At 41.5% G+C, this 20,036-nt stretch overlaps 1 protein-coding gene across 3 annotated transcripts in view; it reads right to left on the reverse strand.

The window, feature by feature from the left end:
- The window catches only part of SNX9 (sorting nexin 9), a 65,780-nt gene extending 46,176 nt beyond the window's left edge, over nucleotides 1-19,604 (reverse strand). For 2 of the 3 annotated variants that reach the window (XM_072856037.1, XM_072856036.1), the window contains exon 1: nucleotides 7,981-8,019. In XM_072856037.1, coding sequence (XP_072712138.1) covers nucleotides 7,981-8,004 — 24 coding nt within the window. In that variant the 5' untranslated portion in view covers nucleotides 8,005-8,019. Of the gene's footprint in view, nucleotides 1-7,980; nucleotides 8,020-19,155 lie in introns of those variants that run through there. The other variant, XM_072856038.1, reaches the window with a different exon arrangement.
- Nucleotides 19,605-20,036: the final 432 nt, after the last annotated feature.

The raw sequence follows: 20,036 nt of genomic DNA on the forward strand, positions 1-20,036 counted from the left end.
CTCCTAAAAGATAAAAGCTTTATTATTTATATCTCAAGTCTTTGTTACCAGGTGCCCCAGAAGTAATTAATACATTATTTTATCTGACTGATGCCAAGGCTGAAGTATCAAAGAACAGCAAAAGAGAAAGCTAGACTACAGGTCAGGAAAGCTAAACAGAAAAAGTACAGATTTTAACAGACAGTACTAAACAGTTATAACAAAAAGCTTTGTCTTGTACAACTAAAACAAGAGGCTATAAACTCAATTCCAAGGGGGGAGGGGGGGGAAAATCTTAAGTAGCTTGAAGTTTAGGAGACAAGTAATTTCTAAGAGCAAAATTATTAAGATTTGTGGTTGTAATATGAAGGCCTCTAAAAATGATAATTTAATCATTGATATACAGGCCTGAAATTTGCAATTTCAGGACAACTAGGAAGAGAAACATCTCCCTATCATGATACACCTGCTAAAAGATTTTTAAAAATTAAAAAAAATAATTAAAAAAAATCAATACTCAACATAGATTATATCATAGCCCTTATTTCTCCAGCTCAAACAGGATTAAGAGCAGCAGAAAGTTTATTTCAGGAAACACACCAATTTCCCTAGTGCATCTTGAAAGGGGCAAGACTATGGTCTCATGTTCACCATCAAGTCATATGCTTTAGTTACCTCAGCTCATACAGAATTGGACTTTGTTCCTGCAGATTAAAAAACTAAATCCAAGAAAAACAATTTTATAATGGTGTTATTAATAACGTCAGACACTGTACAGCAATGAGGTCCTTCTTGCACTTGGAGGTTGGGGGAAGGAAAGAAAAAAAAGAAACTAATTGTTTCTGACATAAAGATGACAGTAAAATCATGATTTCTGTTGAAAGCAAGTTATGTGACAGGAAAAAAAAAAATACCAGAAGACTGACATTCACCATCAAGCCTTGCCTGTCTCAAAGTTGCAGGTTGTTATTATCCCCACCTAGATGTTCCTCCTTCTGACACAAAACCAGAAAAAACACAACTTCCCTCCCCCATATTTTAATTTCATAAGTATCATGAGGAAATACTTCTGCTGGGTCAAGAGATACTTTACTTCAGTGTAAATAAAAACAGCGCAGAGAAAAACCACATATGTTGTAGTTCAGCTGACAAAGCTAATCCTGAACCATGTGCACAACAAATCAGACACTTGGCCTTCTCTGGTAGGGAAGCACAACACTGGAAAAACAACCATGTGCCCCAAAGCACACTGAACGCTTCCTCGCGTGAAAGCTCTTCCCTCAGAACAGAGGCTTTCAGCGCTTCCAGATTATGCTGTGCAAAACAAAGATGAATACAAGAAAACTGTTTTCAATAACACTGACTGCTTTCCTTCCAGCAGAAAATCAAGCCTCTGCGCAAATATAAGAATAAGCTGCCTTACTTTCCTTAAAAAGTAAATTGAAGAGAAGAAACATACCTTTTGAAATACACAAACATTGTAAGCAGGAGTGTAAAAAGCACCACCCTCCAGGCCTCTCCCCTCAGCAGTAGCAGATGAAGGTGCTGAACGTGTCCTTTTTACAGCAGGTTACCAATACTTACCCGGTTCCTGCAAGTCGATTTAACAAGGCTCAGATGCTAGGCATCTGAACTGTGGGGAAAGCAGCTTTCTTAACCAGGGAGCCTTCTTAGCCTTCTTCAAGTAGTACACCACAGTATTAAGTTCTTGCTTTTATTCACAGGAATGAAAAGAGTTCAGCAGGACAAAAGTAGATTTTACTAGCCTTCAGGAAAACTGGCAAAACATCCCACAGCAACGACCAGACTGGAAAGGTAAGATATATTTCTGTCTAACGAGATCAGATGCAAATACTCAGTTCTCCAAATGTAGCAGGGAAATATAGTTACTCAGAAAAATCTGGAAGTACTCAGCTTGTGGGGAAGGAAAGACTAAGAGAGATACATAGAATTTAATAAAGTCATTGTGCCAAAGACTAACCATTCACCTGCTCCAGATTCCTGTTTCAGAAGTTGTTAAAAAAAAAAGTAGAAGGAAAAAAAAATACAAACAAACTAAATAATTTTTCCTTACTGCAGTTTGAGAAACTGAAAAGAAAAAAGATATTTGCAATATTACAGAAATGGATTCTTACAGAGCATTAAGCATTTGAAGTACATCTGTAACCTGATCCATATATTGACGTCTCAAATACATTCCCCAGATTTTTTTGCTGGTACTCTCCATTTCACTTGCATTTCTGGACTCATTTGCCTAGTTTGGGAATTAAGCCCCTAAGAACTCCTGGCAAGTAAGCTTTAACGCTACCCTCTGACTCTTGAGATTTAATGGGAAAAAAGAGTATAAACTCAGCCAATTCCAAAGTAAGTGAAACTAAGTGACTAAATGTTTTCCCTCAGTTTAATAACTGTATTGTTAACAATGAAAAAATGAAAACCCCTCCCTCTAGCCTTTCCTTGGGCAGAGGCATCAGCCCCAACCATATTTAAATTTTGGTAATCAGTTCCAAAATACTATAAAAAGGGAAATGGTTTGGTTTCGCAATAAACTTTTTCCTACTTACTGGCCACAAATATTACATCCAAGTAGCAGTTATGGCTTAGAGTTAGATCTTTGCCACTTATGCAAAATAGCACGTGGACATGGAGAGAAGAAAGCATTTAACCAGAAAAAGATTTTAGCTCCTGGGCACTGCAATACATGCATTGAATATTAGATCTAAGCTTATGGACATTTTGAATATTTATAAAACTGGAATCTCTGACAAATTCCAAAGCTCACGGAATGAACACTACAAAGGCAGCTTCTTCAAAACACAGGTTTAAAAAACCCCAAGACTTGTTACAATAACCGTTGTGCTTCATATTTATTTCTGATCATATGTAAAAGGATCAAACAGTCCAAGAACTACAGGAACTTCAGAGACTCAAACATTTCGTTAGTGGAATAAAGGCCATTGCTTCATTTACAGATCTGCAAAGCAAGTAAGAATTGCTAATCAATCTGTTAGCGATAAGAAAATTAGTTTCTTTTACTGGCTGCACTTACTTCCCCCCCCCCCCCCCCCAAGATACAACTGGTTCTGCATTCTGAAGTTGTTTTGTCAGATCCTTTGAGAAAAAGGACTGCTAACCCACAAAGTTTAAACAGATTTCATTGACCAGAAAGCAGACCTGGTCACTGTACTGTACACCTAACTGCGTCCCTTTGCTCAGGTGTCAGGGGCGCTTCCCACACCTCCACCAGGAGTTCGTAGCACATCCTGACGGTCATCTCCTGCTCCCTCATGTGAGAAGAGGCCGGCACAGATTAAGCAAAACCCTGGCACAATGCACACCAAGGAGGAAGGGGCTCTCCGATCCCCAGCGTCTCTGCAGCTCTGGCGTATATTGCAGTTTCTCTGGAATGAGAGGGAGCCGGCAGTTTTCTCTACAAGTTAAGGACAGGGGGAAACCAGTAAGAATTCCTCCTTATTAAACAAAAAGGAGCTTTTCAGCAGTATGGATATAGATATTCAGATTGTAATAAGGAGAAGAAAATAGAAAGGAAAGCAGTAATTCTCAGTGTTACATCAGCATCCTTAGGAGCTGGTTCTACTTGCTGTAGAGGACTGCAGTTTCCCAATTTACAGATTTACTGACTTATTACATAATGAGTGAAGCCTCTCTAACTTCTAGAAATCCTAAGCATTGTCATCAATCACTATTACTATCTGTTTAGAATTATAACAGTAATAGTACCTAAGCATATGAGAATACAAACGATTCTTTGCATTGAAAAGCAGTACCTAGATTAGCGAAAAGTATTATTCCTCTGCAGACCTGGAACAGACTTAGCCTTTCTCCATTACTTAATTCTGTCTGAGTTGAGTACCTCCCTCCTCTCCCAAAATATTAAAAACCAAGAGGGGAAAAAAAAAAAACAAACCGAGAGCATTTGCCAACTTATTTCTGCAAGCAGACATAAGACTATGAAACTATAGCTGTCAGTGTGTCAAGACTCTTAGCATAAATTAAGTGGGAAGGAAGTTGGCTAGTAAAAGTCACTAAATAAAATTCCAACGAAGGATTACATTATCACTACACTAAGTTACTAGAAGAGTATCCAAGAACTCTGCAGACATCCTGATGGACTTGCTCTTCTGTATTTGCCCCAGAATCTTGAAAGAGGTGATAAAGCAACAGAAGCACCTATTTCTCATAAGAAGAATCTTTCCACCTTTTCTAAGATGTTTCACTCAGGAGACACTAGGCTCAGATGGAAGAGCAACTTACCCCCAAGTCTGACAATCCTGATGTGCACAGGCACACACTTGCCCACATTATGGTTGCCCTGCGGCAGGCTAGCTCTTTCCTGGAGAAGTTGGGCAACAAAACCCACTGTGCATTCCTCACTAGCCATGAGCATACACACTAACAGCTAATGCACATCAGTTGTGCTCACAGCAGCTTTTATAACAGCTTCCCTGTCTAAACCTCTATTGATAAGAATGATTAATGACCCACATAGAGTGATTACTGGTTTTTGTGTAAGTTCACACTTCTGAAGCAAAATGTTTTTGTAATGCTGGACTTCCTGATGCAGAACTGCTGTGTTACAATGAAAGTATGCTTTATAGCACTAAAATTGGAGAAGCCACTCAAAAATTGGACACACCTTTGAAAACGCTTTCGTTACAGACAGGACTTCATTGTATTAGAAAGACCTCTTGTGTTATGCCATAGATTCATCTGTTTCAGCCATGTGTTAAAGCTCAGGAAACTTGTACCACAACTGCTTCTCTTGGACAGCTGGCAGTGGCAAATAGTACAAAGGGAATATCCATAAAGGGCTCATAGCATGAAATTCCCATAAAGGCACGCCTTCCTTTTAGGTAGCGCTTCAGTGCTTCAGCCATCCAGTAAGTGCTCTTTTCAAGGGACAGGGATTCACAGGTTTAATTTGCTTGGTGCCACTGTCTCAGAAAGACAACTGCTATATCACAGCAGCAAGGATGGCAACACCTTCCAGGTTCATCCTTCGCCTCCAGTTTGTTGTCCTACTGTTGGTGGCAGCAGTTCCCAGATTCACAGAAAGAGGATCAAATTCCGTATTTCTATTTTGGAAAGTAAATGGGGCAGATAAATCTTTTCAAAGAAACTTGTATCCCACTAGAGAAGCAGAAATCATAATTTGGGAAGCCTGGTAAAATGCCTTTAAAAAAAAGTGTTAATCATTAGCATCAGCTTTTTTTGGCAGTTTTTTTTTTTGAGTTAGGACTCTTCTTCACAAGTCAAGTCCTTAAATTTTAAATAGCCTTGACAGTAAGCAGACTTGAACTTTTCTTCTAGGACAGCAGCTTAAGTTTTTGGTTGGAATGAACAACAAAGGGCTTCTGGTCACCACAAATAACTCCAGTAACAGTTCTGTTATGAATAAATTTCAGAAAGGTTTGCTACAAAAACTGCATCAGTTAGTACAAATATTCTTCAGTAGGTTTAGTAAGCATAAGCCTTTGAAACCAGCTGCTTGTGAAACACTGATAAGCAATACGTTGATCTCACCTGGAAGCACAGAACAGTAAAATGCATTTCTGTCTTAGAATCATAGAATCATTTAGTCTTCCCTGACTTTGTTTTATTCATTCTCCACTACAAGTTTTTTGGATGTGGGTTTGTTTTTTGGGGTTTTTTTGGTTGCATTTTTGGGGGAGTTTTTTTGGGTTTGGTTTTGTTTTTTTCAGAATCGCTTTTCCCACCAATATTGTTTTTAGAAACAAAATACTCATGCTAAAGGGCAGTGCTAAGAGAACAAAATAGAAATAGCATTCCTGGGATACAGGCTGGGATGCCAGGATTAGAGAAACTGAGGAAGCAGAAAGGAAAGAATAAAGGCAAAAACCTAGCTGCAAATAAATCAGTTCAGAAATTGGCAGTATCTTTTGACTACATCTGAAAGAATTCAAAATGAAACACTTAATCTAAAAAGTGGCAATACTCTGCAAACAAAAGGCAATTAACAAGATTATTTTTGCATTTTCTGTTCTGTACTGTTTGATCTTTCACAGCAATCTGCCCTATGATTACTGTCTTTGAGGTAGTTTACTACTTAGAACAACTGCAAGACATCTGACTTGTTATCAGCTGAAGGGTCAGCATTAAACCCCTAGCTGTCCTCATTGCGTCAGTGAAGCTACAGAAACGAGGTAGGGTAGGCAAGGCTCTAAATGAGAGTCTAACCATTGTTTCATTCCACCACTGACAAATAGACTGCTGAAGTCGCCATGTTTTAGTCAATGCATCTTTGACAAAAACTCTCAGCAAGTCAAAACACACACTAACTCCCACTGTTGATATCACTAAGGGTAGTGCGAGAAGCTGAAGAATTAAAATAACTAGTGTCCAAAGAGCTTGGAAAACCAGGAAGAAAAATGCTTCAGAAACATAGGCAGGAGCCCCCCACCTCTTTCCCATCTCAGAGTACACTACCTTTCTTCTAACACTGGCTATCGTTTAGATAGATTTAACCTTTCCCCCACTCTTTATCCTGAAACCCATCTCACCCAAAAGCCAGTAAGTACTCCAAGACTGAAGAGATTCTCACTGCAGCAGCTGCAACATCTGGGGCTATGATTTGACAAAAAATGCCTCTTCATTTTAGTCCCTCTATCACAACTGTATCAGACTGCCAGGCAAAGCGTACATTTGGATAGTTGATGCAGAAATATCAAGCAGCTCTTCAAGTGCCTATGCCTCTCAGCCTGGAAAGGCAGCTACCTCCTGTCCTGCCTGCAGTAAAGAAATCTCTACGCATGCTCCTCTCACAGGCACTCCTAAGAGACAAGAAGCAAACAAAAAAGTGAAGATGGAAGCATAAGAGGACACTAGGGACACTGTCTTCTCAGACTCCTACAGAAGCCTTACCTTAGGGATTCAAGAGATTATACATTATTCTAGAAGCTGCCAGTTAAAGTGATAAAGATTTATTACAAAGAAGGAAAGACCCCAATGCTTATCTTTTTTCTCAATTTGCTCTGTATTAGTTAAATGTATATTGCCAGGCATCACTGGTCTTGTGTATGTGCTCAACAACATCTGCCTAGGGAAAAAGCCTACTAGCTTGTAGAAACTGAACCATTCCTTCAAATTGGTTTTATACTACGATTTTATGAAACAGTAAGTAAAAATTAAAATTCACTTGTTTAATAAGAACCTCCCTTTAGTATTACATTTCTTTTCTAACATAATTGTTTTTTGCTTTCAGCAACATCAGAATTAAAACCAACTCATCTAAAAAGAGAAACTAAGTTCAAGCAAGAACTCCACTTCCGGACTAAGAGAGGTCACAATGTTCAGATATCTTACTCCAAGTTCCCTCACCAGCTGTAACTGCTGGATCCTCACATTACCCTACAAATTCACATTAAAAATGTGTCTCTTGACCTGCTGGCTCACTTTCTTCTGAGCAATTTTTCAACTCTAAAATAAGTTCGATAGCCTGCAGCTAGACATTTGAAGTCAACACCACTGACTAGAAGCACATCAGAAGCAAATTAAATACAGATAAAAAGCTAAGAAACAAGGACTTGCATCATTTCTTCTTGCTAATAAAACATGCTTGCACACAGAGGAAACTCACAACAGGGAGCTCCTCTTCAGCCTCAGAAGCTGCATGTGCCTACAACACTTCAGGCAGGTATTTAATTAAGTATTCACACTGAATGGAAAGGCCTACCTTGTATTGCAAGAAAATGGTTAACAAAGCATGAAGAGTTTCCAAAAAGCACAAAACACAAAGTCTGAAGTGTTTACAGGATAAGGGACAGTAATGAAATACTCCATTCCCACCAACATGCATGTGGCTTTAACCACTGGCACTTTTAGAATTCGAATAAAGGTGTAATAAGCTTATCTTGAGAGCATTTCTGTATGATTTTGTGTAAGAAAGAAGTGACTAGGCAAGTCTTCAAGTGTTAAAAAGACTTGGAAATATTTTCTCTAGTAATAAAGACAATGACTTACTAGCCTCTTCAGCAACTCAGGCATTCTGCAGTGAGGACAGATGGCTCTTCAGATGTTAGACCACACAGGACTTCACTGTCTTGCTGAAAAGCATTTTTTGGTCAGGAAAGAAGACCTGAACTGTTCAGGTCTTTGGTTACATATCTTATTTTTGATTTACAGAACATGAGCTTCTTTTATAGCTGTTTACCTGTAAGCAAACATCAGCACACCCCAAAGCCCACTGAAACGTCTAAGCAAACATCAGCACACCCCAAAGCCCACTGAAACGCACTCCTGGCCAGCATTACAGGCAGCACGCACACTAAGAACTTGCATTTGAGTGAACTCCTACACATTGGGAGGCCCCTTGTTGAGCTCAAGCACCTAGGACTAAAATAGTGATAAGACTAAGATCTCTTAAAAGTGTTAGAATGTAACAGATCTTAAAATCTTAAGGTATTAAAACAAATTATAGCTTCTTTCCATGCAGTTACAAATCAGGTGGGTAGATAACCACTGCCACAGAGCATGAAAAAAGCAAAGAGAAACTGTGACATTTTCCAGGTTTACAACAATGCTTAAGAATTTTAAAGTCTGTGGATTATCTATAAGCAGCTCAGTAGTTTTAAAAAGCAGCATTCAAATTCTGATACTTTCAAAAGAATCATCATGCACTATTAAAAGAGGTGCTTGGTTACCTTTTGTGCTGTTCATACAGAATTATTTATGAGGCACTGTCAAACCAAATAAAAGAATCCCCATGCACCCAAGCAATACAGAAGCAAGGGAAATTCAGCTGCAGAAATACATGCAAGACACTCATGTGATTTAGAGATGTTTCCCAATACTGATTCAGATACTCCTGTGAATCACATCTGAGCTTTCAGTTGGGTTAAGCACCTGAAGTTTTTTTTTCCCCCGTTTAAAACATTACTTATAAACCAGTTATTAACAATGTACTGCAAAACTTTTAACCGTGAGTGAGGAGCTCCAATGATATCAGAAGACCTTTCTCAGAATCAACTTACTGCACTGCTCCAAGTGCCCAGAGTTCCCCACATTTTCCTTTCTGGATACCAACCTATTCCAGGTCCCCAAATAGACTGGGCACTAAACAATTTCAAATTTGAGAAGATTAATTCTAGTTACACCAGGACATACAACTGCAGTAAGTACAGCATGGGTTTGTATTTACGGACGTTAGGCAGGATGCATTTATCCCAAGCGTCATTAAAATCTCTGCCTAGATTAATCATTACTGTGTCTCAGAAATCAAACTGTAACACTTGCAACTGTTTGCTGAACCAATATTTAACTGTGTATCTCAGAAGTCTGCTGTGCTGAGTCCCCTGATGTTTGCCTGAAACTTTAGGGCAATCAGTATTGTACCCTCGCAGTCCTGTCCCCAAAGAACAAAGCCGGTAAGAGGTGAAGGTTTCAGAAAAAGCCTGCAGCGTTCACCAGAAAAATTGCCACATTGTGACCTACTCGTTAAGACAGCTTGTAGTCACATAATAGTGCTGCCTCTGTGAGAGCAGAGATTAGAAAAAACAGTAATTATCCCAATAACTGGAGAGGCACAAAGTTTCACTAAGGTTATTCTAATGAACTTCAAGCCTTTTCAGACTCACCACACTATTACAGGTCGTGCATTTCAACGTACCAACTGCACAGGCCAGTCTAGAAGCAGATGAAGAACTAGCAAAGCAAACTACCTGCATGTTAAAATGATGCTACTTCAAATAAAACTTGACCTGTAAAATACAGAATGGAATAGTTGTACTACTTTCAAGTTCCAAATACTGGTAATATTAATAAGAAAACAAGTGCTCAAGAGCATGCTAACTGAAGACAGCTGGGAAGGAATCTAAAATGCAGCAGATCCTCAATGTGGAATTCTGCTAAATTCTCTGTTACTTGAGTAACCAACTTTAATAAATATACTAATGTTTTGGGATCTCTTAGTCCTTTTTAGAAACACTACTTTATGAAAGCCCAATAATTGAACCATTTCTATGTTAACTTTTATTTTATGAAGACAAGCGCAGAAACTATTATGGCAACATAAATGTATTGCCATTCTATCAGATGAAGGTTCTTTACTCTAGAAATGGGCAAAGTTCAGGTTTTATGGGTTCTGATGTACCCAAGCCTACAGCTATTTTAGGCTTTTCTGTTGACAGTGTAGAAAAGTACAAGACCCTGTAAAGTTACAAACCGGGCATGTTAAACAGCAGCTCACATAAGCAAAGCTCAGTCATTAGACCTGGCCAGAGAAGACCCAGCACTTGAACTGGACATTAGTCACCTGCAATTTAATGCAATGTGCACACCAGCAGTATTGCCCTATCCCACTTTAAGTCAAAAAAAAAAAAAGAGAAAAGAAAAGAATGCCTGACAGAAGCATAAAAAAGATATAATGAATTACAGAACTGGATTAAGTCATATAAGATTTAAAGTTTCTCTTTTACAAATCTCCATCTTCCATTATCTAGGAATTGATTTAAATTGGACACCACACAAACTTTTCTTGTACTAGCAACCTTTACAGTGACAGAAAGCATCAAAGAATTCAGAAAAGAAAGTTTAAACTGCTGCTTCCTCACAAATTACTAGAAAATTTGGCAGCTTGACAGAATGTGACAGAGCTGTTGATATAAAAACTACAATTCAACAGCCATATACAAACTTCCAAGAATATGGTCTAATTATTTGCAGCAAGGAAGATGCTTAATTTTGTATTCCATGAGCAACCATTTTCAGAAGACAAATACAGGGCTATTAAGGGAGGAAATTACAGTACTGCTGAAAGAACCGTGCCATAACTAGGTAAGCACTAATTACATTATATTATCGCATGTTATTGCAATATTCAATAACTGAATTAAATCTTAACCCCCCCAAAAGAATTAATGCAGTGGAGGAAATAAAACATTTAAGCTTAATCCTCAAATTTGATGAAGTTGTAGGACAAAATGAAGTGCCTCATCAGTCATGGCCTTACTGCTGCAGAAAGATGAATTGTATAGGCTCTCCAGGGACTCCCAGGATTTAAATCAGAAGTAGCAGGAACAATAAATGTAATAGCCTTATATCAATCATCTTTCTTTTGGAAACTACCCATATAATCATGACAAAGAAAAAAAAACCTCATACAGAAGAGAGAACCTGTTTAAAGCTATCCTAAGAGAATTTTTACAGTTGTTCTTGAAAATTAGCCATTTTGTTGTATCAGCCAGGAAAACAAACGCTTTGCTTGAATTCAACTGGCATCGAGAGGACAACTTATTTTTGCTCTGAACATTGAGAACTGCAGTCTCAGAAGGCTAGGGAAAGCAAAGCAAGTCCAAAACCTACTGTGTATAAACAGAGATACCATATGAATACACAAAATAAAAGCACAACAGTTCCCTTGCCAAGGAGGAGCAGATGGCAACTCAGAGCAGAAGTCAGTAACACAGCGATAGGTCCTAAGAAAATGCCCGTCAACCAGTTGTACCCTAGTCCCGCTTTTTACAAGGGTGGGACTGAATGATTTCACCTGGGCAAGTCCCACTTGCAGAAACCCCTGGTCAGGCATGGCTGCCCATCCCCAGAAGCAGCTGTTTTGCTTGGACTCCCAAGGGACCTCCCTCAAGCTGCACTGCCTACTTTCCTACCACCCCCTCCACCTTCCAGCCACCTATTTTGCACATTGGAAACCCCTCCTGTACAGTGGCTTCCTTTAAGGGGCAGGGCCCGGGGGAAGAGCTGCTCTAAAATACAGGAGGAAATTAGAGTTTTTACCAACAAAAAATACTGTTCGCACACACAGAGTCACTGGGTTGACTTTACCCAGCACGCTTACTGTGAGCACGCACCCTCTTATTAGCAGCTCCCAGGACGGCTCGCGTGCCCTTTGTACCACGCCACGTCCTGACTGTCCCCTCGCAACTACACAACAGCTGGATCAGCCTGCATAAAGGCAGCTCCCTACAAGAAGAGTTGTCTCTCGTGCCCTTCTCCTCTTACTGTGGGTCTCAGAGGACTATCTGTCAAAGTTAAATGATTCTGGTCTTAATCGCTGCTTTTTTTTTTTTTGACAGAGGTTTCTTACCCATATAAAGCTCAAAGAGAAAGACTGCTTTGGAAAAAAATGATAAGGCTCAGAGCTTGAATTAAATTTTCCAGTAAGTAATATGCATATATTTTTTCCTCTTCAGTAGCACTTAAATTTTACTTATTGGACTACTACAAGACTGCTTTGTTTTTTGAACTTTGTGTTACTTGGGAAGCTCCCTTCCAATCATAAATTGCCGAGAAAGGAGGAATACAACTAAAGAAAGTAAAAGAACAAGCTCTGATTTTTGCCCTCTCAGAGAAATTTAAAGTGAATTTGAATGACCTTGTAATTCTGGAACATGCTTTGAAATAGAAGAGGTTTAGCTTTAAATGCTGAACACTGCAGTAGTTATTTATTTTAAATAATTCCAGATATCTAAATGTTGATCTGTCCTACTGCAGTGCTGGTTGAAACAAATCACTCCCACTATTTTACAGTCTCTATTACCTGCTTTTGTAATATTTTGCAAGACTGCTTCCAACACCATCAATGTTGCAATTGCTTGTAAATGTAATACAGGAGGGAACCTGTATATTTAAAACAGCAAGGTTCTCATATAATCTTCCCTTTGTAGTTTCTGTAATCTCTGAAGTTTGCCAGGTGTCCTAACCAAATAAGGTGTTTTTTATAAACAGAAGAATGTGTGGATATTCAATATTTAAGGAGCTTTTTGAAGACCCAAAAATCAGAGATTCTAAAAGAGGAAGATAATTCACATAGGAAAACACTGAAAAAATGGAGTAAAATAAACCTTATTACAAAGCCACAGTTAACTGTAAAGACTTCTTGCTGAAATAATACCGATACATGGCAAAATTCTACCAGAGTGAAAATCAGAATCCCTGAGTCTATAAACCAGATGAAACTTACGACATCTGATACCAGACTTCCTTCTTTTTAGCTACTGTAATCATGTTTTTAAATGATGACCTCTGGTAATGAGTCTCTGATGACTCAATGCCCAGATACTTAAAATAACTTTGAAAAACTGAGTCAGAGGAATCATTACCCAAGCATAGCATCATATAGAATCTCACCAGCTCTCCAGCTTCCCAGCACAGAAACAGGCTGGCAAATGAGAAGCCTTGCACTATTAACTGCTGCAATGTAACATAACCCATTTATCACCGAACTTTTAAAAAATCATAAGGTCAGACAGAAAGCCAAAAGAACAGAAAACCTGCATCTTAATAAAATAAGACTGTATGAGTTCTCGTGCTCATCCTGACATCTCACTCCATCAGTATGCCAGGAATCTGTGGCAAATTTGCATTACCAAACACTTTCACCTTCTCTAGTCATCTTGTTGCCCCTTAAAAAAAAAGAGTCACAAACCACCAAACCAAAATAATCCAAAAAGTCCCAGGAAATATTTTCACATCTACTTAATTATAGCTTAAAAATGCAAACAATTTTTCATATTATTAAGACCATAAAATCAACATTATTACTTTACCCAATTAGTTTTGTTCCATCACATCCTACATATTTATAAATCAACCGTGATCTCATTCTTTGTATTACATCTTGCTTTGCTGAATTTAAATAGTGGAACATGCTGAATGGATTATGAACTGATCTGCATAGTAAAAGTTCATCCCAACTCACAGATGTATTAAGACTTATTAACTGAATATTCTCATAATATATGATTTCCTAGAAAAGTCTACTTTCAAAGTTATGACAATACAGAAGGCAGACTTGCAGAACACAAAGTCTGGGTATTTTGGAGGGTTTAGCACAGAGGGATGCTTCACTTCCCAGCTGCAAATCAACAAATAATTGTTTCTGCTTGATTCATAATGCAAGCATACAAACAGCTTTGGGATGGTACAAAGGAAAATGTGAGACTTCTTTGGGGGATCCTTACACTAGTAAAAGTGTCCTGGTTTCAGCTGGCATGGAGTTAGTTTTCTTCCTAGTAGCTGGTACAGTGCTGTGTTTTGGATTTAGCATAAGGATAATGTGATAACACAGGGATGTTTTAGTTGTTGCTAAGCAGTGCTTACACTAGTCCAGGACTTTTCAGCTTCCCATGCTCTGCCAGGTGCACAAGAAGCTGGAAGGGGACACAGCCAGAACAGCTGACCCCAACTGGCCAAAGGGCTATTCCATTGCATGTGATGTCATGCTCAGTATAGAAACTGGAGGGAATTGGCTGGGGGGCAGCAATCGCTGCTCGGGGACTGGCTGGGCATCGGTCGGCGGGTGGCGAGCAGTTGCAGCACTTTTTTGTTTGTTTGTTTGTTTTTCCCTGGGTTTTGTTCCTCTGTCTCTCCCTCTCGTTATTTTCCTTTTCATTACAATTATTATTTTTTCATTTCAATTATTAAACTGTTGTTATCTCAGCCCATGAGTTTTCTTACTTGTGCTCTTCAGATTCTCTCCCCCATCCCACTAGGGAGGGGGGAGGGTGAGCGAGCGGCTGTGTGGTGCTTAGTTGCCGACTGAGGCTAAACCACGACAAAGAGCAAGGGAACCAAAAAGAAAGATGAAAGGAAGAATACACACATAAGAAAAATAATCTTTATTTGAAGTCTAATGTGTTGTTATTTTTTCCTACCTGAAATTTTCATATATAAATAATGATCTTCCCTCACCACAACTACAAGAACCATGCTAAATTCAACTATACCTGGTTAGTGACATTCACAAGAGATAATCCAACATGATTAGATGGACAAAAAAGCCTTGAACAACATTTCCATGTTTTAGAAGTATTGCTAAGCTATACCTTCTTTTAAGAACAGACTATTCAGTCTAAGCTTTAATCTCAATGGACTTCCTCCCACATAAAAGGACCCAGTCCTACAAACAGAACCAGATAAATGAGTTCTTAAAGTAGACAAACCATTGAACAATCAAGAACATAATGGTAGGATACAGGTGCCCCTAAGGTTACAAAGAAAAATTTGTGGCTATTGATACTAAAAGAGGCCTAACCTCATGAAGCTTATCAATACCTGCCTTGTGAAATACCTAGATTGTGAAAGTAATGTCACCAACTTCAACAGCATTACTCCTATAAATCAGAGTTTATCGGCTTCTAGTTCCATCTTCAACTTTTAAATTAAAACCCTCACTGCACCTCAGCGGCACAGGTTCCAGAAGAACTGTCTTGACCATCAGCATGCATGCACCTATCAACCTCTCCTAATATCACCACCTCCTTCTGAAATTAGGACTTCACAAATGGTAAAACATCAGCTTTTCCAATAAAAGGACTTGCCTACATTTTAAAATAATAAATAACTCTAAAAATAGACTGAGGTAGGGAGCACGTTATTTAAAAGCCAGCATATCATTTCCCGACATTTCTAGCTCTCCCTATTCAATGAAACTCAAAAACAAAAGAAAGGGCATGAGTAAAGCTGGGACTTGGCAATCTCTAGTGGGGAAAGAAGAGGAAAGGCCAAAGAAGTCAAGAAGGAACAAACAGAAGAATGAGAATCTCATCTGCAGCTTTTGCAAGCAACTATCACAGAAACACATTTACAATATTGCATTTTCTTTGTAATTGAGTTTTGAAAATTTTTTAAGCTTTATTCTTTTAGGCGCAGGCACTTTTTGCCTTCTTTTGTAATGCACAGTTAAAAATAAGGAATTGGTAAACTCAACTCTGTTTCTGAAGGAAGCATCCAAAACAAAGGATCTAGCTTAATGCGTCAGTTCTTAAATGTGGATATGAAATTGCCTACCTCTGAAGTCAGGTTCAGTTAAATTACTGTAAAACTTTGGAAGTTAGCATCTTCTAAACAATCCTTTTTTTTGTTTTAATTTGTTTTTTCACTTGCTTCAGTTTTTAGAGCACATGACCTTGAGCAAGCCTTTACGGAATCACAAAATCCACTGCCAAGTTACAGTAAGGATCTAGCCAACCAAAGAACTGCCACCAGAAGTCTCAGATCCTCCATTTCCCATTTATATTTCCACCCTTCACCATGGAATTCTCTCCCTCCCGACTTTGCCACCCCACCCAACCTTTTGCATCAGCTCTGAGCAAACGTTCAGCTACTGTACCTCCCCAGAACTGGAGAAAATGGCCCCACTGTTTCCGTTCAGTTTATCTTTTATCTCACAGCAGCTCGAAGACAGGCCTGACAAGTGCTGGAGTCAACTCCTGGGACATACAGATAGCACAGGATGAGGAATAAGGAAGGAGAAGGAGCAGTGGTGACTGCTAGCTCAGCTCACAGCATCAGACACAGGCTCCACAGCCTTTAGAGTACCCAGGGCCTACAGCCACGCCTGACCCCTTTCAAGAAAAGGCTCCCTACCAAGTTGCCAGTTAACAAATATGCTAGGAAAGCATCGCTAAAGGGCTTTTTGCATGAAAATAGTAGCCCTTTACCCTAAAAGCTTTTATTATTTCAGTAAGAAATCCAGTGAGTTTGAATGGTACAGGGAAGAGCCAGCAGATTACATGACTGTAGATCACGTCTTCATACTGGAAAACTCTAGGAACTTAATTGCTGTGGTTTATCAAAGTGGGAGGCAAGAAAACTGGCCAGGGTTTACAAGCCAGCTGTGGAAAAATTCCCTATTTTGCCTCCACCCCCCAGGAAATCTAACACTTTGATACAAACATTTGTAAATCTTGTAGACAAAAGGATGAAACTGGAAACAGAAGGTGGGCAAATTTAGATTCAAAATAAAGAAGCATCAACAGCAAGAGAGTTGATGGTTTAAAAAAAAAAAAAAAGAGAGACTGGATTTTCCATCACTCAAAGCGTTCAAATCAAGACCAAATTTTTCCCCCAGCCCTCCTTGGAAAGTATATTCTAGTTTAAACAGGAATTAATTCAGGAAGTGCTAATAACCCGTGCAGCACAAGCCAGGCCTGACTGGCAGTCGCCCCTATCAGCTATATAGGATTTGACACCATTAAAGTTTGAGAAATTCACACTCCATATGACTAATTATAGTTTAGTTTTGTTAATGTTTTCACATACGATACAAATACACTTTGCATATTTCTTTTATAAACAGGCTATTTTGGAAGGAGCGCAAGCAGAAGGTGACAAGTTTGTTTACAATTTAAAAAACAAAATTCACTTCCTAAGTGAAATAGTGCCTGGTTAGTTGGCTGAGCTCCTAAAAACTGTTTCTTGAGCCAGTTACTCCCTTACACTGTTAAAAAATGTATCCTTTACTATAGCTGACATTTGCACAAGTTTAACAAATTAAAATCCAAAACAGGGCAATTTGCAGAGAGAGACTTATCTCCGGGGTGAAGCTCACAGAAAATAACGTAAGCTTCTCTTCAGTACTGCTCTCAGTTACCAGCATATCAAAATAATAACAATAAAATATCAAGTCTTTACTGACTATCACTTCCCAATTTTAACCTTCAAGTTAAAGTAAACTACCATAACTTGCAATGCATAGAATGAAAAAACTTGCACCACCTGATTTCAAGGCAGTCCTGATAAGGAAGTTAGAAATTATACACCCTTCAGTCTGAGACCACAATGACTCCAAAAAATCACTTATTTCAAGAAAAGTACAGGAAAAGTTTCCAAATGTGTGAATAAAATGGCTTCATGTGTTCGGCACAGAACACAGGATCTCATGAGGACACTGCACCTCAAAGGGAGGAGAGAAACAGTAAACTGTTTCAGTACAGTATCTGCTCAGCATACTGTGTATTATGTGGTATATGTGTACACAGGAGAATTTTTTTTTTTCTTGCTACCTACAATAGTTAGGTTGATGACATATTATTCATACACACACCCCACAAATCAGTGGAAGCCACCAATATTAAAACTGAGTCCATCAACAATATTCTAAAACCTCAACAGAACATAAATTTCACTATATTAATACTTCTTAAACTGCCTAAGTGATTTTGAAGCCTAAGCCCAACTTCTCTGTGCTTCTGAAAAAGTTTACTAAAACATGAGTAACCATCAACTTACATGGTTACAGAGACAGCTACTTATACATTAAATTTGACACATTCAAGATGCAGAATTTCTCCAGTACTGAGAAGCGCAACACAAATACTGCACTGTATGAGAACTGCCTCACTAAAAGGAAGTTTTAAAACTGCTGGCCAAGTTTATGAATCAGGTGACTCAAAGCATTACTTCAAATACCAAAAAAGCCTTCTGCGATATTTAGACAACTTACAGATTACATTTACTGGTGGATGTTAGCTCACACCTACACAAACAGAGATGCTTTCATCAACCAATATAGTAAATAAATATTGTTAATTTAGAAAGAGACCAGTTTCAGATAGGATGGGCTAATTTTGACTGTTGCATTCATAGCAGATACTGTTGAAGAACTGAACAAAATAATTTCACTTCCCTTTTTTTTTTTTTTTGTTAAATCAGACCCTACTATTACCAGGTCGCACACTACAGACTCTGGGCTCCCACAAGAGACGCAGCACACCTATCCCCTGGATGCCACTCAAGGGGTCTGCATCACCTGCCCTGACGCGACGGGGCGGCCGGGGGTGGATGGGGGGGGAGGCAGCCGGGACGCCCCGTCCCCAGCCCCGCGGGGCAGCCGGGACACCCCGTCCCGGGTCGGGGCGGCGGGGCCCGCCGGCGGCCGAGGCCTTTCCCCACCACCGCCGCGGTCCGCCGGCCAGCGCCGATCCGCAGGGCACGGTGGAAGCGGGGCAGGAGCAGCAGCCCTCGGCCTCCAGCGGCTTTTCGTCCCTACAGTCGCTCCGGGCGGGCCGGGGGGCGGCTGGGCGAGGAGGGCAGGCGGCGGGGCGGAAATAAAGCAGCAAACAACTTTTCCCTGCCCCCGAGTTGGCGCTGCCCCGCCGAGCCCTCCGCGCCGCTCGGAGGGGCCGGGCAGCGAGGCCTGAGCGCGGCGAGAGCGGGCGGCCCCCTCCTCCCCTCCCTCCCTCGGCCGGCGGCGAGGGGCAGGCCCCGGGGAGGGGACTCGCTCCCCCGACCCCCGAAACGCAGCCCGTCCCCCGCGGCGCCTCCCCCCCCGCCCGCCGCCGAGAGGGGCTACTGCCCGCCGAGCCCCTCGGCGGGGCCTGCTTGGCGGCCGGGGGCTCGGTGCAGGGGGCGCCCCGGAGCCACCTCACGACCCCCCGGGCCGCGCCAGAGGCTGCTCACCTTGGTGGCCATGGCGCTGCCGGTGCGGGCTGGGCTGCTGGTCTCCCCTCCCCGCCGCGGGCCGCGGCTGCTCGGTCGGTGCGTCCGGCCCGCCCGCCGCCGCTGGGCCGCGCAGGCGGCTCCTCCTCGGCGTCCCCCAGTCACCGCCGCCGCCGCCGCCTGGGGGCCGTTGGGCGGCTCAGCAGCAAGCCCCGGCGCTGGGCAGGCGGGAGCTGATGTAGCCGCACGGCGGTGCCCCCTCCCCACACCCCCTGCACGCCCCCGGCACGGCCGCCCCTTCCCTCGGCACGGCACGGCACGGCACCTGGGGCGGTGGCGGGGCTGCTTCTCCCCAGCCTCCCTGTCAGGGCCGGAGGGAGGGACCCGCGGCGGGGAGCCCCGCGGGAGCCGCCTCGGTCGCTCCCCAGGGTGCGGGCGAGGGCGGACGTGCCCCCGTGGCCACCGGGTTGGACCCGGCCCCCCCCCTCCCCTCCCGGTGCCTTCAGCGCCTTCGCTTTGTAGTCCGCGTTTGCCCTCAAATTCCCGTGTCTGGAGCGGGGCCGCCCCGGCACGGCGGGCAGCCGGGCTCCCTGCCCGCGGCGGGGAGAGGGCCCGCAGAAAGACATTGTCTGTCCCTCGGTTGCTTTTGAACAGAAATTTCGAAGCAACTGTATAGCAAGGAAAGCGATTTTTCCTCGGCTAGGCTCCCTCTGCAGCTGTTAGCGGGATGTGCGTCGTCCCTGACCTCCTGTTTCAGCCGGGCCTTGCGGTATGGCAGTTATGAACAGCAGAAAATAACAACAAGGAGCTGGTCAGGGTCAGTAGTGTTCCTGTCGGGCGCCCTACGACCGTCTCATAAAAACTAACTGTGACCCCACTTGATTTCCAGGCTGCAGGAGAGA

Source organism: Ciconia boyciana, chromosome 3 (genome assembly GCF_034638445.1).
Source record: "Ciconia boyciana chromosome 3, ASM3463844v1, whole genome shotgun sequence".
NCBI lineage: Eukaryota > Metazoa > Chordata > Aves > Ciconiiformes > Ciconiidae > Ciconia > Ciconia boyciana.